The sequence below is a fragment of the Copidosoma floridanum genome, unplaced genomic scaffold (assembly GCF_036245765.1).
Source record: "Copidosoma floridanum isolate Cflo_tuat_1 unplaced genomic scaffold, Cflo_Japanese_pri ptg000024l, whole genome shotgun sequence".
Taxonomy (NCBI): Eukaryota; Metazoa; Arthropoda; class Insecta; order Hymenoptera; family Encyrtidae; genus Copidosoma; species Copidosoma floridanum.
The window spans coordinates 8,629,347-8,647,017 of NW_028321901.1; the positions used below are offsets into that span (position 1 = coordinate 8,629,347).

Below are 17,671 nucleotides of genomic sequence, written 5' to 3' on the forward strand. Positions count from 1 at the left end.
TAAATGTTTGAACGCTGTTGACGAGCAAAAATATTTACCAAATAATTATAAAATGTCATTTAATACTGAAAAAAATTTGAAGAATTTTTGATATAAATTAAGTGGTTCTGACTGACATTTTTGTGTAATGTACTATTATATTAATATTATCTAATGTACTATTCTCCTTTGTAACTCGCTGTACTGTGTACCTTGTTTAAATCAGTACGGATAACTTCTTAAAATTTTATCACCTTTTTTGTATACAATTTGCCCAACTCATTTCGAAATTTTCTAGCTTATCAGGCATTTTATCAACCATACCCTAGTCATTTTTGTTTTTATTTTCAGAACCTTTTGATAAACTCGTTTCTTTAATGATTGACTTAACTCATTACACTGTTCTTTGTTCCATGGGTATTGGTAATACTCTAAGCTAATATCTTATTTTTTAGCTACTGTAATATTTTCTTCTGCAGATTTTAAATCATGTACGGTTTTTTTAAAACTTGTGAAAAGTTCCTTAATATTTTTAAAATTCTTTATTATAACATATTCAATTTTGTTTCTATTTATCATCTGCAGAGCTGTACTCTTTGTTGTATACAATCTATCAAATGTTTTCATCATGTCATATGCTATCTCTCACTCAGATACGTACTCTAGCTGCTTATTCGATACTGCGTTTGTTATATAAGCTCTAGTTTTGAGATTATTTTTTTTCCATGCATGTTCTTGTTTTAATTTGACTTTTCTTCTATAGCTTAATCTATTTATTCATTATATTCTAATAACATCATCAGTCTAAACTCCTGATAAATATAATCTTCGCAATGAAATATTGTTATAACTATATCGCTAGAGCACGAGGTGGCTCAGTCGGCTAGGTCGTGGATTGGCACGCGGGAGACCGTGGTTCGATTCCCGGCCAGTGCGACTTTCCAGGCAAGTACCTCTGTAATTTTTCACCAATCAATGCTTCTCGAGAAGGGTTTAGGCGACCTTCTTGCAGAAAAAATGCCTAATTTTCCCCTACCCCCCTCCTTTAATGGGAGGCCTCCCATCCCTCTTTCCTTCCTTCTACCAAGTGCTAAGTGCCCACATTAGTGCCCTTATCAAAGAAGACGGACGGAATATAAAAAAACAAAAAACTATATCGCTACTCTTTGCCAGGTTATCTATTTTGTCTTCACTTTTCACGATTATACTTGCTTTAGCAATTAATATGTCACTTCTAATTTAAGTGAATCTTTATCTTGAATAGTCTATATTTTTATTTTTGTAATTTGTAATTACTTTTATTCACTTTGTTTTGTTTAATTTTCATTTACTTATTTCAAATTTCGTGTGTTGGATTGACACTTTTATTGTCAGTGATCACTTGCATATAATTTCTTCAATTTTCTTGTATTGGATTGACACGTTGACCCTGACCTTGTCTTAAGTTGATTTTTGTGGACCACCGAAACAGTGTGTGAAAAATGAAAAAAAATGAGGAGCACGCTCTGCTACAATGTTAGAATTTATGAGGTGTGGGTTACAAAAATAAGCAAACTGTACACATTCGGATTACATGTAAGTATTATTTAATTATAGGTATAGGCTTTACATTTAGGTTGTAAATAATGAACTGACTACTATCTGTTCGAGTAAGTGAGTGACTAACTAAATCGAGAGAACGTGTACGACTGTGTTCCTACCCTAAAAATAAGCAGTACTTGTATGAGACTACATGTGTATATGCCAACGAAGTGTGTGTAGGTTATGAAAAACGAAACTGTACTTATTTACTTATATTACAACAGACCTAATGTTTTTACAAACTTTGCCACGATGAGAATACTACACAGTTATAAGCACTTTGAGTCGTGTTTCCGGCACCCACAACAAATTCTGCGACACCCTCTTTTGAACGGACACATGATTTTAAAAATTTAAACATTTTTAGTAATCCGTGCTTTGTTATCATTGTATTTTGCTAATGTAAACGATTCTTCATGAGTTAGACTCCACAAATTTACGAACGTTAAGTAGCCAATGAGATGAACGTGAAATTTCAGCCATTAGTGTTTATAAATGAACGTTTAGCGTATTAGGCAATTTAAAAAATTATCTCTGCGTGTAAATATCCCAGAGCAACCTTTGTTGTTAATTGTAACAGATTACCAGATATCGAAATACAAAAGTTTCGGGTCGATAAGTTTTAATTGTTCTTGAGTTTAAGTCAAAAAACGCAGCCCCAAAAAGTTGCAATATTTTTTTTTTTTCACACTTCAAATTTTTAGACGGTAACTTCAACAAATTAATCTCTTGGTCATTTCGAACCAAAACTATTATTATGTTACCATCCTTACTCATTTCACAAAAAAATGGTTACATAAGTAAGTATTTTCCCAACAATTTTACGTCATAATTTCATTTATTAACAATATTTTATTCCTTTAAGTAAATAGTCTTAAAATAAAGGAGCAGCGTTGGCTCACTGGTACCAATACAACGCCGTTAGGGGTCGTGGGTTCGATTCCCGGTAAGTGCCTATTTTTTCAAAAGTTGTTACCAGAATAAGTTTCTATGAAACCCCAGCTGCTGCAGGACGGATTTTACCGTGAAATTTTCTTTAGAGTAATTCTAGGGTTTTTTCCTTTCCCCACAGGGGTTCGGGCTTGAGTGAATGCGAAATGGTGTTAGGGTTGTAGATAGGGGTTAGCGGATCTAATGACAGGCGACAAGCACAGATCACCAACTTTACCAGCGAGAAGTGGTCCCTAAAACATCAGACTTTTCCGAGGATGCTAATTAGCTTGGATCCGATGCTTCAGCAGAGAGCGACGGTTCAACCAGCGAGGAGTGGACGTCCTAAAATACGGAGTTTTCTACAGGGAAAGGGAATATAGTGGATAGTGGACCCAATTCACCGTTGGTGCAGAGATTGTCAGCTTAACTGGCAAAGTGTTTCACCGGAGATACTCTCACTATATCGATGGTATGATAGATATGTTATCAGTTAAAGGATTGATAAATGGGTGCGGCAGTATACCTCCACACATAGGTACCTCAGTAATAAAAAAACAAAAAAAGTCTTAAAATGATTTGCAGTAAATTAATTATGTATATTTTTAAACAATTCAAAGAACTCCGATTGTAATTCTGATAACAAAACGTTTCTTTTTTCAATTTTAATTTGACAGCTACTTTTTATGGTGCTCAGGGAAACGGAGGGTTAGGGGGATAAAACTACATCTATTTATTTTATTTGAACATCAGATTCATAATCAGCGGCCAAAAAATTGACTAGAGCACGTTTCCGAAGGGAATAGTTACTCTTATAAATTGCAATTCAACAGGTGATATTTGGGGTGCTTCATGGGGTATAAGGATGCAATAACGCCTGTTTTTTTTTTATTTGGACGTAATATTCGTAATCAGCAACCCAAAAAATGTACTGAAGCACATTTCCAAAATCAAAATAATTTTTTTCATTCGTATGCATAAGGTACTTTTAAGGTAGATTTTGAAATCTAAAAGTACCCTTACTATTTTATTTTTATTCATGAGGCAAAGATTAGTGAAGATGAGTCTTGTGGAAGGTCTAATAAAACACGTACAAAAAGAAGTTTAAACTCAGAACTTGTTCACTACTTTTGTTCATTTTTCATCTTATTTACCGTTTTAATGTCACAGTCGACAAAAATCACTTAAAAACAAGTGTTGATAGTAAAAATTGTTCATATAGTTGAAATCGTTGAAACAAGAGCAACTGGAGTTCGGAGTGGGGCTTGTTAGAGAAAAAAAAAAAAAAAAAAAACAAAAACAAAAAACAAACGGAATTCATGAAGACAATAAGCAAGAGCTTAAACGGTTAATTTTAGTTAGAGCAACGACTACACAATAAGAGAAATATAAGTTATGTGGCGAATCGACAATTTAGCTGAAAAAAAACAACAAAGAAATGGAGGTGAGAAAAAAAGTTCTTCAGGTAAAAATTAGTAATATGCGACGAGCGCAGCATGAATTAAGGGAAGAATTATTAAAATAGAGATACACAATAAAAATTCAGAAATTTGGGAATAAGGAAGGTGCGTTTTAAAGCAGAAAATAAAGAAACAGAACTTACATAACAAAACAGGTACAAAAAAACGAAAGAAGTTAAAAAGTACTTAAATGAGGAGTGTGAAAAAACTAAAAGAGAAGCAGAAGAAATTAGAAGGTTAAGAAAATTTTAGCAAAGTCGACAGGCAGCTAGAAATTATTAACAAACATAAAAAGGGAACTAATGAAAAAAATTCGTAGATGAGATAAAGAGTAACCAGGAAATAGAAAGAACGTAATAAATATAGAGAAAAAAAAAAAAAAAAAAGATAGTCAGACAGATGCGGCGGATGTTAATGTGACTGAGAAAAATATTAATACCGTAGCAGTAGATGTTAAGAACTTGGTAAAAAGTATTGATTATGCAAAACCAAATAAATAACAGGTAAATTTTACAAGCGAAAAAACGCAGCGCAAGGACTGGAAACGATAAGTAAATGAGACTTGCGATGTGAGATGATAGAATGAGAAAAGTAATATTTTCGTAAGTATACAAGCAGCCGATAGAGAAATAGTAGATGTATTGTATAATAGGTTAGAGTAAAAAGAGCACATAGTTAAAACAAGAGCAATAGGACAGCTATTTGTAAAATTAAAAACAATAAGAAGAAATGTAATATTATTGAGAAACAATCGAAACTTAAAGTCTTCTACAGAAAGAGAAAAAAAGTGTACAAGCAGATTGACAAATAAGCGGAAAAAGAAAATAGTATGGAAACGAGATAAAAACAGAAAATTATTTGTGAAAAATTGATGAGTGATGAGAGTGAGATAAATCAAAGAGCAAACTAATGAAACAGAGGAACAGAGTAAAAAGTAAGAAATTATTAAAATAAAACAAGTAGAACTGAAAGGAAAAAATAAAAAATTGCAACTAGTTACGTAGAACAAAGTAGGTATTAAAAAAATAAAAGCCCAAAAAATGCTTACAAAAATTCAAGATATCAGTATTGCAAGAAACATGGAGAAAAAAGTTCGATAAAAAAAATAAAAAATAAACTCTACAAAAATTACGATATTAATTTAGCAGCTATTGTAAAAAAAAAAAAAAAAAAAAAAAAAAACAAGAGAGGGCTACAGTCAAGGTTTTCGAAAGTATTGAAAAATGAGTGAACAGAAATACTGTAGAGAAGTGGAGATTAAAGTTTAGTATAAGAGGGAATAAACATATAAGAAATAAGAATTTATGTCATTGGAGTTTATACAAAATTCAGAGATTGACTTATGCTCAATAACCTGGGTTGATCGCGATCGTGAGAAATTTAAGGCCAGTAGCAAACTTTAGAGTTCGAATAGATGGGGCCCCCGATTATAATGCCACGACCGATTTTACTGTGAATTGGATTTACTGTATTCAGAAATACTGCTGGCTAGTTTTCGGCTTCATTGGTGGTGGTATTTGAATTAGAGGCCTTTACAAGATGTAATCCTTTGTTATCCTTGTTAGGTACTAGCATGAAACTGTTTACTATCTTGAACAACGAAGTACTCAATTTTAGGATATTGTAGATAACATTATTAATTAAGGGGTCAGGTATTACATGTGAATTACTTTAATGCGACTATTGGCAAATGACAAATAAATGATTGAAAAAAAAAATTTATCAGACAAAATCGTAAAAACAGAATAAGAGCTACTTGATTTCTGTAAGCGATTAGGCCAAATGATTAGGAATGAAGCAACGAAAGAAGATTGGGACGAAATGTACTCGGTTGTAGATCAAGCACTGTGATTAAAAAAATAACAGAGCAGTATTATGCAGAAGCTTAAGGTGATCCAAAAATCATTATCTGATAACCTTTTCGTAAAAAATAGCTTAGAGAAAGAAAACAGAGAAAATGATAAAAATTCATGATAGGAATGATAGACTTACACTGAAATGGGACAGAAACAGAGTGTCAAATACAAAAATGACATAAAAAAGAAAAAAAAGGTTATGAATATTAAATGCATGAATTACCAATAGACATGAAAAAAAAGTTTCAGAACCAATCCAAGAGGTAGTACAAAACATACTTAACTAGTTTCCAAAAAAAAAAATAAATAAAAAAAGCCTGGCAACATTTAGAAAAAGTAGGAATACTATGGGTTTATATTTACAATCAACAGCTTAATAGAAAAACAAACTGAAAAATAGAGGGGTAGACTATACGTATGCTTTGTAGATTACATAACAGCATATTTAAAGTAAAAAAATATTTGAACAGGAAAAATAAAAAAGGATGGATATAGTAAGCACATTCTTTCATATGGTAGAGGAAACATATCAACCAACAGTAAATTAAATCATAACGGGTCTAAGAATTTCGAAAAGATTCAAGACAAAAGAATTCTTACATAAGAAGGCGTATTGAGTTCACATTTATTTATTATTTATCTGGAAAACTTAGACAAGATAGGAGAAGCGGGGGTGGGGGGGTACAGTATAAGGAGGAAAAAATATTTTTTGTCTAAAAAATGAAACAACGAGTTACAGAGTATAATAAACAACTTCAAGCGAGACAGTTATGATTTATATAAGGGGAGGGAACTCGAAAATGAGAGAAATGGAACTTTAAGAGTAAAAGACTAGAAGCAGTGAATGAAGAGATGAGGAAAACCAGAACTCAAGCATGTGGTTTAACTACGTAAAGAAATCATTTGACAGGGTTATAAAAGAAAAAGGCATCATACTGCTACTGAAAACGTAAGGAAAAAGATAGTCAAAAGAACGATTAGAGTAGGTATAATAATGAAAGAAGATCAGAATAAGAAACTAATGGGGCAAGATTTCGAAACTGCAACGATGATAACAAAATTAAAAGAAATATAAGAAGAAAAGTACTGGGAGGGCACAAAGATAAACAAAGGAATTTAAGAGCATTAGCAAGGCGAACACTAAGATTACGCGTATTTTTTTTGTATTTTCATTTAATCGAATGAATTCTGTTTTTTTTTTTTTTTTTTTCTCTGCAAGCTTTTCATTTTTTATCCCTGATTTTTTTCCTGTTCTTTTAATGTTATGACAACTTAAGTAAGAGATGGGGAATTTCTCGAATACGAAAATATGAGTATTTCATAGAACAAGGTTAAAAGTTTAATCAGATTCTTAACTTTATTTATATAACAACATAAATAAGAATTTTTTTAGTTCTTTCGTAATTTGTTCTATCCGGTGAATAAATTAGTAGATACCGTCAATATTAAATTCATAAAGAATGTATAATAACTTATGAAATAAGACAAGTTAAGGTATTTTTGATGAGGTATCATGATGTCACTAATATCAAAATGTGAACCAAATTCTAAGACGATAAATTATTTATTTTGTTACTTTTTAGCGATCAATTTTTTTTTCAATGATTATTTGAACAATGCATGAAAGTTTCTGTTATTTCCAGATTTAGACCCTGAAGAGATACAGGTCTCAAAAATTGAAGAAAACTACTTATACGTAATACCCTGTTAGAATATTCTATACAAATTTGATACAACTAATTTTATAACGAATTGATTAAGAATCATATTTTTTTTCCATATGTTTGAAACTATACAACTTTTTGCTTTAAAAAATAGAGCTTCTACTTATTTAAAGCTAAATAAATGCTACTTTGCTACAAATTGAAACCAGAGTGTGGGACTCGCTGTCCCCCGGTAAGAACAAAGTTCTCGCATGTATGTAGAAATCACATGTAAACTGTAAAATACAAGGTTTGTAAATACATGTGAGTTTAATATGTATTTTTTTCGCCAGTAATAGCGGTATGTTTATGTTTTTTTTGTGTCCATTTGTCATGTATGCAAGGCTCAGAAACTTTTTAAAATAATTTTTGAGGTTATTGTTAGAAAAGAAAAACAAGAAATATATACATATTTGTAATAATTTAGGAAATATGCTATAATTTTTTTACGAATTTTTCACTTCGATTTTATAGAAAAACATTAATACTAAAATTTGAGGTTATGTCTTAACTTAACACAACAACTCTCTCTTTGTGAGCCACGATGTTTTTTTTACCTTTAGAAAACCAGTAAAACTTGTTATTTTCGGTCTATCTTACTTCCTTTTAAAGATATGGCGTACGTTGTAATAGTTAGAGAGTATGCAATATTATAAAATTAAATTATATTACGGTGGTATATTTATGTCTTCCGTGTATATTTGTAATGTATGGAAGGCTCGGAAACTTTTTGAAATAATTTTTAAGGTTATTGTTGAGCCAAAACTGAGAAATATATCCTACATATTTGTAATGATTTTGCAAATATACTATAATTTTTCCACAAATTTTCCACCTTGATTTTATAGAAAAATATTAATAATACTGATGTATGAGGATATGTCGTCACATAATTGAATACCTCTGTTTAGTGTGCCACGATGTTTTATTCCTTTAGGAAAACCTGTAAGAATTGTTACTTTTTTTATAACTTGCTTCTTTTTAGAGATAAGGCATATTTTTAATACTTAAAGGTTATAGGCACGCATGACTATGGAAAATCATTTCTGGATCATTATTATCCTGTACTCAACATAATATAATTTTTCCCGAGATTTTCTCTCTTTATTTTATGATGGTACATCGAAAACATCAAAAATTGAGGTAATATTTTTTTATAACTTAACACTTCTGTTTTTAGCGTTACGATATTTTTGTTCCCTTAAGAAAACCCGTTAAACTCTTTATTTTTGCTCCATCTTGTTTCGTTTTGAAGATATGGCGTATTTTGGCCCAAAAATCTGCACTCATCGAGAATCGAACCCACGCTCTCTCAAACGGTGTTGTATCAGTAACAAGCACGCTTATCACTGAGGTAACACCGCTCCTGCAATAATAAACATCATTTTTAAAAGAATTACACAAATGAAAATCACGTAACTATCATAGGCTTTTATGAGACATAACCTCAATTTTAAAATTTACATGGACGGAAATTTGTGAAAAATACAAAGATATTGAAAAACACTAACCTATGAGTTGGATATTGATTAATAATTCAGTGAGCAAAATTAAGGTATGTTATAGTGCATTATTAACAATGCCAACGTAAAACGTAAATCAAATATATAATAATTCGTTTCATCTCGTCCAGCTACCTTACATTCTCTAAAAAAGCTTCTCGGTAGAGCAAAAGCTAAAATATATAAAATTTTTCTGGCCTAACTGGTTTTTAGGTCCCTTGTTAGGTTGCTACTAAGCTACGCTCTTCAAGCCAACACGCTAGTCCAACAACTCTCCCCCTACTCTAGGGCTTTCTTGAATTTTAACACACTGAACAAGAATGCTTTGGAATAGCTATGTTTTAACGATATTTAACAGACAAAAAATAGTGCTAAATAATTTTTTATTTTAACCTTAAGACCATTATTGCAGCATGAAAACATTCGGTTGAATTAGTTGATAAACCAACCCACGTGTGAGACATGGAGAGGAATGCATGCTAAATGAAGACGACGGAGGATAAGCAGAGCCAATTAGGTCAAATTAAAGATCAGGACGTAGAGAAGAAAATAATAAACACTCAGCTTTTTTATTTAGTAATAAGCAAAACTGTAATTAATTCAAGCAATATTGAAATTATAATATTGTTAAGCTATCTCACAAAGCGGACAAGCAAAAGTGCAATATTTATATAAATAGTAAGTTACTACTATAATATCAAGGTACAGAGAAAAACAAAAAAGTATAATAACAGGTTACAGCAAATCTCTGCAAAGAAAAATTATCAGTAAACAAATAAAAACTTGAAATTCGTAAAACTAAACAAGAACACGTCTTTCTGTACTATTAAGTTATGTACAAAAATTAAGCCTTGCAATAGAAATCATACTAGAAGTATTGTTAACACCGATTCGCTAGCTAAAGCTTGAGATATTAATATGTAAGTTTGCGTATTTCGTAAGTTTGCGTCCCTGTTATCACTTTAGGCCGACTTAAGCAGTACTTTCCAAGCTTAAAGTACTTTTATGCCCTAGGGCTCAAAGTAATTGACTGGGCACAAAGTGTGCGTACGGACGGGAAATTGATACAAAATATATCGTTCTCACATCATGCACAAATATACAGCAACTACGCTCTTAGCGCACACAAGTTGTACTTTCTGCCCTAGGGAAAAAATATACCATTTTGCTCTCGGTAAGAAAATCAATATACGCGTTTTGGATACAAACATGTAATAATCACGCTTGTTAGGTGCTCATGTTTGTACTTTCTGCCCTAGAGACGTGATGTACCAAACGTTGACTTCTAATCATGCTACAATACTTTTTTTTAATTTGAAAGCAGAATAGCAGCTTTTTTGCAGCAAACAAGCGGAAACACTATTTGAAGAAATAAAAAAGTTTTGTTCTTTTAAACGTATTTGAAAAACTATGATTGTAGAACAAGTCGATATAAAATCGGTCGTATCTAATTTTTTTTTTTTATAATTCTAATGGGATGCTTCTGTTAACTTTTGAGACCAGTAAGATTTTAATTGGATGATCGCAGAAACTTTTATTTATCATACAATTAGTTGTTGAAAAAAAATTTGATTTCTTAAAACTCAAAAAGTTAGAAAGCGATCGTCTCCAAATTAGGTAGAGTTATTTGACTCACTGGTTGCAATATTTTCTAAAAAAGGTTGCTGATAATTATATTTCTTAGTTATAAGATGTTGAAAAAAAAAGAAATGAACTTATAGTGTAGTAAACAAATCTAATTATATACTAATTTCTGCATCGGAGAGGAGGTATCACGAAAAAACTGAAAAAACCTAATTTTTTCACTTTATTGTTGATGAGTCGATGAAACTCAGGGTTGGATTATTTATTCGATTTGTTATATGCACATGAATGAACCAATTTCTGCAAAGGAATTTGATCAAAGCGAAAAAATTATGCCACGTATTTTATTTTATTTTTTTACACTTAGGCCCATCCAATCAAGATTTTTCGCAAGATTTGTAAAGATAACAGTAAACAGTAAAAATTTGAAAATATAGACAGTATCAATATATAAGGTATAGTTAGGAAAGAGACAGAGAAAATGTATCTGATATCTTAGAAATACAGAAATAAGAGCCAACGAAACGTTGCACACCGGTAGTCACCTAAAATGTTGACTTGTATTATTGACTACCATTTCAATCTTATTTTCTTTGTTACAATAATAAATTAAGGCCCATTACAATAAATTCATACATAAGCTATGAGTTGTCACTAAAAGAGCGTTACGCAGACTAAAACTCGAAGCATAATAAAATGTTTATTTAGATGGTTCTAGCAACCAGATTACATAATGCGCTGGTGTGTTTTTTTTCAGCAAGGTTCATGATTCTACATCTACATTCTTAAAGAAGACAATATTTCGAAAAACTTGTAAATGATGTAAGCAATCAAAAAAAAAACTTACCGTGATTAGGAGTAGAATCACCACGGCCAGAGTCTTTAGAACTAGTCAATTTGGATCCAGATCTGAAAAATGATAAATAAGACCACTATGTTAAAGTATTTCAAAGATATAATTAACAATTATATGAAACTTGTATCAAATGTTAATCATTTTACTACTCATGGATTTAATGGCATATAGCTCAGTGATAAGCGTGATAGTTAGAATAGTGGGTTTGATTGCTTATATATGTATTGTGGATTTTTTTGAACTCTTTTTACTAAGACAGTTAATGTGGACACTGACTATACTACGGTAAATTAGTGATAAAATTTTTTATTTAGTTCTATGTTTTTCTTTGTCCAATAGGTGTTGAATTTAAATGAAATTGTAAAAAAATGGAAAATATATTAAAAATGTAAGTATAATTTTAGTAATTGAAAATCAACTACGTCGTACCAAAGCACAAAATTCTACCAGTAATTTGGCGAAACGTATATTAAGTAGGTTTGAGAACACTATCTCCCGATTGGAAAGATATCGCATGGCGCAAATAACAGGTCATCTATTTTGCCTTGAAGTCAACGTACGTGCCTCTTACATTGACGTTATGGTTCAGTTTTAGCGTGCTACAGTTACATATGTAGTAAATTTCAGCCATTAATTGCCAGTAAGTACAAGGGCGAATATACTGCTTATAAATAGCTCATTAAGATAAAAATTCGATTTCATCCGTTTTAAATTAGGTTATATACTATGTGCTCGGCAGGTACAATTGATTTTAATTTTTTGTAAAAGTTTATTGTATTAATGTTTAATTAATAAAAAATCATCATATACTTTGGGTCGTGAAACTCGAAATGCAAGTATAATTGCATTTTTATGAAAGTTTTCTTCATTTATTACAGCTGTTTTAGTACATTGTGCCTTCTTCAGATAAACTGCTAATGGCAACTGATAAATCAATACGAAATTCTCGCTAATCAGTATTATCAGTTGACAAATACATATACATAAAAGTATAAATAGAATATAACAACAAACGGTATACCAATACATACAGAATTTCACATATCTACAGCTATTTCAAATTCAGTAACGGTAACTATTCAAATTTAGTTGACAATTGAATAACCTAACTGTTTGTTTTTCATTTCAATTTTTTTCAAGACATCTAGTTTTTTCTTTTTTTTTGTAGCTCACGTAAACTTTTATCTCATTATTAAAACAATAATTGAATTCTATTAAACGATTTACGTAATTTAAAGTGTGAAACATGTTAATGTATGCACTATTAAGATCTTTCGTACGTGAATTAGATGAACTTCAATTCTAATTCATTGTTGGCTTTTTCACGGACAAGACCAAAAATTGAACACTGTTTTTTGATTTGAATTTCATCGTAAAGCTATGTATGGATTGTAGTTCATAACCGAATATAGCTGTCTTTTTGATTCCCGTAAAGCCTGCAAACAGGTCATAAACGTAGCTATACCAAAACATAAATTTATTAAATAGTTGACTTTTATATGTGAGTATTTCCAAGTCGTTCATGAATATCTCTACAAAGATAGGGCTCACTAAATCACCTATATTTTTTTGGATAAAGATGGGCAAAATTCCTGTATATTTGGACGCCATCGACAAAGTTAATTCAAAGTTGTCTAGGGTTATTTTACACACACACACACACACACACACACACACACACACACACACACTTCAGTGTATGAATGCTTAAAGCGCTTTTTCTCAATTAAAATTTTTGTTCGGTTTTAGGATAAAAAAGTTACCTACGTGGAAACTAGTTTAAAAAAATTTTTATCTAAATACTAAATTTTATTATTATAAACGTGTTATATTTATTATAATAAACGTGTCACTTATAATTCCACAAAACTAGATCTGTGACTTAAATAAGATGATGAATTTAAGTCTAAAACGTTCCAATGGTATTCCTATCGCTCCTTCAAGACAAAAATGCGCTCATCGACTTAAAAGCTCTTTTGGCAAGCACCTTCCATGAACTTGGCTTTCCTGACAGCCAATTCTTTGATTTCTTTCGTAGCGTTCCGTTTGGCTGCCACTCAAGTGGCTGTCCTTTTCTCCTTCTCACTCCGTGCTACGATAGCCTCCGTGTACTTCGCTTTGGTATTCTGTGCAGCAAAAATCATACACTTGATCACATTTACATTATTAACGCTGTCAGCAGTATCTATCACGTCCTAGACTATGCAATATGCTGTAGGGTAACTATTTTTATGATTCACAATCATTACTTAAAGAAAAAAAGTGCAGCATTACCATGTAGTAAAATTAACAGCATCTTTACGAAATCAAGGAGATCTTTTTTGGCTGGGATAGTCTGTAGTGATGCTATCAGAGCAGACCAAAGTTTATCAATGCACTTATTATTCGTGTTGAACTCTTAAATGCTTCACAACGTAAGGCTCTTTCAAAAGGGCACATCAGCTCCTCTTAATTCGATTGGCTTTAGCACCTGAAAGTCAGTTCTCTTGAGTACAAAAAATATCGAGGGCAGATTCAACTCTTTATGTACTAGTATTGGCAGCGACAATGAAGTCTAGGCACGATGCAGTGCGAGTCATCTTATAAATTATAGTTGAACGCTCTTGTATTTTTTGAATAATTTTGACGTTCATCTTACGGCAGCTTGTGAGAAATCTTATCATTTCTTGGTAACCCAACTTTTTAAATTTATTTGCGTCCCTTATCGCTGCTTTCGTTCTAAAGCCTAGATCAAAATCCTTCACACGAATAAGATTAGAGTCCTTAAGATCAACCTTAATTCTCCTAGTACGTTCCTGTAAGACTTTTTTTCACCACGCACTCGATTAATTCAATACTGAGTGATTACAGTTCCCGGAACAACAATGGAGCCAATGGACTGTTTAACTGTTATTTGGTAGAAAGGGTTAATAACTTGAGCTGTAGGAACAAAAAACTCCAGTTTTGCACCCAGGAGCTTATTATATAGTGCAGTGGCCACTCTATCGAAATTCGTGAACCCTTTATTTAAAATCTTACTATTTTCTTCACTACGGACCTGCTTAACCCACGTCTTCAAGTAAGGCAACATGGCGATAGCCCATCATTCAGCCTTATCATTCTCCTCATAACAAGTAAAACAGAATGGTATAGGAGAAACTTTGGAGGACGTAGTCTTAGTTTTTTCTGGTACTCCTTGAGTATTTCAATATTTACTTACGGTCCATCCATTAATATATATGGAGCAGTTTGTTTTCAATTGAAGGATTTAAAGCATTTCTTGCCAGATCTTAGATTTAAGACCACAGCATATCAAAGAAAAACTGATGTCAGGCAACGGGTACTAATTAAATCTGTTGCAGGATCCTAGTATCGTACAACAAGGTCCATTTGCTTCTTTTTGGGCACTTTATTTGATGTCTCATCGAACCCTACTGCAACGTGACTGCACACTTCCAACATGTCCAAAACTTCCCTAAGAACACAAGGAGCTAATCCATAAATTATAATTTAACCAACTTTATCTTATAGAGCTGAATTTTCTTTGTAAACTTACAGTCGGTAAATGTAAGGGAAAAAATGTAAGCACAATCTGCAGTGGCATTCAATTTGAATGGATCCTTTTTGTACATTACAAACACCACATGATCTCAGCGTTTGTCGCCACTTCAGTAAGCATGTACTTATTAAATAAGTGGCTGTGATAAGCTGATAGAAATGGCTACTGAGGATGCTTCAGTGAATACAACCACCAGTGCTACCTCTGCCACTTTATCAGAATCAGGACGGGTTTATAAGAGCAACAGAATAGCATTGTAGAAAACTAAAATACCATATCATAAAATTTGAATTTTTTTGGAGAGCAAGGCTTGGGTGGATTAAGCCACCCAACCAAGTAGCCTCTGATTAATACACATGTGATATACGCATGTGTATATATACGCATATGTATATATACGCGTGCATCTGCAAAAACAAAAGAATAATTTGTTTCATCAAAACGGTGGTTCATTTAGTATAACAGACACATAAGTATAGATCAACGCATCTTTAAAATAAGATTTATTATCAATTATTATGGTATCACAGAAGCCTGCTAAGTTTTGGCAGACACAATCAGATGTACACTTAAAAGATAAAACTGCAAGTTAGGCAGTGTTACCATGGTGGCTGAAAAAAAATGCAAGACTGAGTGGATTAACACGCATTTATCATTTTTCTAAATGAACCAGCACATCTACAGCTGATATGTTCAAGAGGCTGATTTGACATTATTTCCTAGTGCGACTTCCACAATCTACGTGTCAGAAGAAGTGCGGGTCATGTGTCATCTGCTGCTTAAAATGGCATGTACCTCTACCACTCCACTTGATAGTGTGTTTTATGATGTGTACTTATTCTCGTTATTGGCCTGCTAGGGCGTCTCTCGTACAAGTCTGAAGTTTCGAGCACTCACCTAGATAATTTTTGAAATTAAAAAAAAAAATATTTTTTTAATAACCTTGAATACATCAAAACAATGACGACGGAATATAAAAAAAAACGCTGAAAAATAAAATATTCAATATATTATACAATTATGACTTAAGCGAAGCCAACCGTTTAGTGATAATGTGATTATGTAATAAGATGGTCGATCAATTTAAAAAACTATAATTCCAAACCCATTACTTAATAATTAATAACATCATCAAGATGTGTCAATCGAAGAGTCAACATTTTAACTTATATGTATCGAAAGAAAATTTTTAGCAACAACCAGAAGAGCGACTTTTTATGTGGTAAGCAGCTTTTCCTTTAATTCTTATAATACAACTTAAAAACAATAACTCCTTTCCACTTTACTTTTTCTGCACAATATTATAATTATGTGAAGAATAAAACATTATGATTTTAGTATAATTCTAGCTAAAGAAAAAATTTGGCAGTTGAAAGAATGTCAATATTACGTAAGAAATGTGATTTTTTCGGTATTTGGCGATTTTGCGCAAGTATTTGATTATAACTTTAAATAAAAACTCCTTTTCTCTTTATTTTCTGTGCACAACATTTTTATAATTTTAAGAATAGAATGTTATGATTTCAGCATGTTAAGAGTTAAGGAAAAAATTTGGCAGTTGAAATAGTCGCACTAGCACCAAACGGTTAGCTATGCTTGAGTCATATTTGTATAACACATTGAATATTTTATTTTTTAGCGTTTTTGTTATATTCTGTCGTCATTTTTTTTGATACATTCAACGTTTCTTAAAAAAAAAAACTTTTTTTTTCTCATCTCAAAAATAATCTGGGCGAGCGCTCGAAACTTCAGACTCGTTCCCTCTTTATCTGTCACTCTAACGTCACAAACTGTCAACCACCGTAGGAAACAAAGTTATACTTTGCCATCGGAACGGATGAGTGTCCAACGACTTAGTTGTTTGCTTTGCATCATTCAGGCATGCGAACTGTTCACCCACATCTTTTGTAATAACGTGTTTCTGTATGTACACAAACATACTCCATCTCAGTCTTCTACTCAAGATTCTATGCTGTATTGTAAGTATACGGACAATCTCTTTCATTATTTATCTCTTTTCATCATCATGTTCTTATTGTTCTTCGCCCCCTCTCTCAACTTTACCTATTTTGAGGACTAGTGATAGCGCACGATTACAAATCTCAACATTCCCTTTGATTCTTCTCCATAACATTCGGCAAGCAGATACTCATCTCTTGAGTAAACATTGAAAATTAACATGAGCGCAAAAAATTTTTAAAATCACTTTTGAAATTCTACAAATTCGTCCAGAATGAGTGAAATATATATTGTGGGATACTTACGGGCATTGTGAAGGCTTCAAAGATAACTTGGAGATATTTTTCACCGAATTCCTAAAATTCAAATGTATTTCCCGTATTCTTCTCGGTTCAATAAAATTTCCGTATATTTTCCGAATTTATCAGATTTCCCGTATCGGTCGACACCCTGTATCATCTGGTAGTTGTTGGATATGTTACTAAATCATCATTAAATGCTTTATTTAATGATATAAAGGCATGTTCCGCCCTTTCCCCTTAATATTCATAAAAAAGACAATCGCATGAGCGTTCCTATCTTAGTGATATTGTTAACCTCACTCTTTCATACTTTGTAAAAAATTATGTGAAAATTTTCACAGCGTATTCTGATAGCTAAAGTAGAGCACCAGTACAACATAAAAGAGCGCGGGAAAATAAAAAATTTCAACAACTTTTCAGA

At 32.0% G+C, this 17,671-nt stretch overlaps 1 protein-coding gene across 2 annotated transcripts in view; it reads right to left on the reverse strand.

The window, feature by feature from the left end:
• Eif4g (eukaryotic translation initiation factor 4 gamma) overlaps nucleotides 1-17,671 on the reverse strand; it is a 763,642-nt gene that overhangs the window by 272,550 nt on the left and 473,421 nt on the right. For both annotated transcript variants that reach the window (XM_089595035.1, XM_089595034.1), the window contains exon 15: nucleotides 11,443-11,504. In XM_089595035.1, coding sequence (XP_089451161.1) covers nucleotides 11,443-11,504 — 62 coding nt within the window. The remainder of the gene's footprint in view (nucleotides 1-11,442; nucleotides 11,505-17,671) is intronic.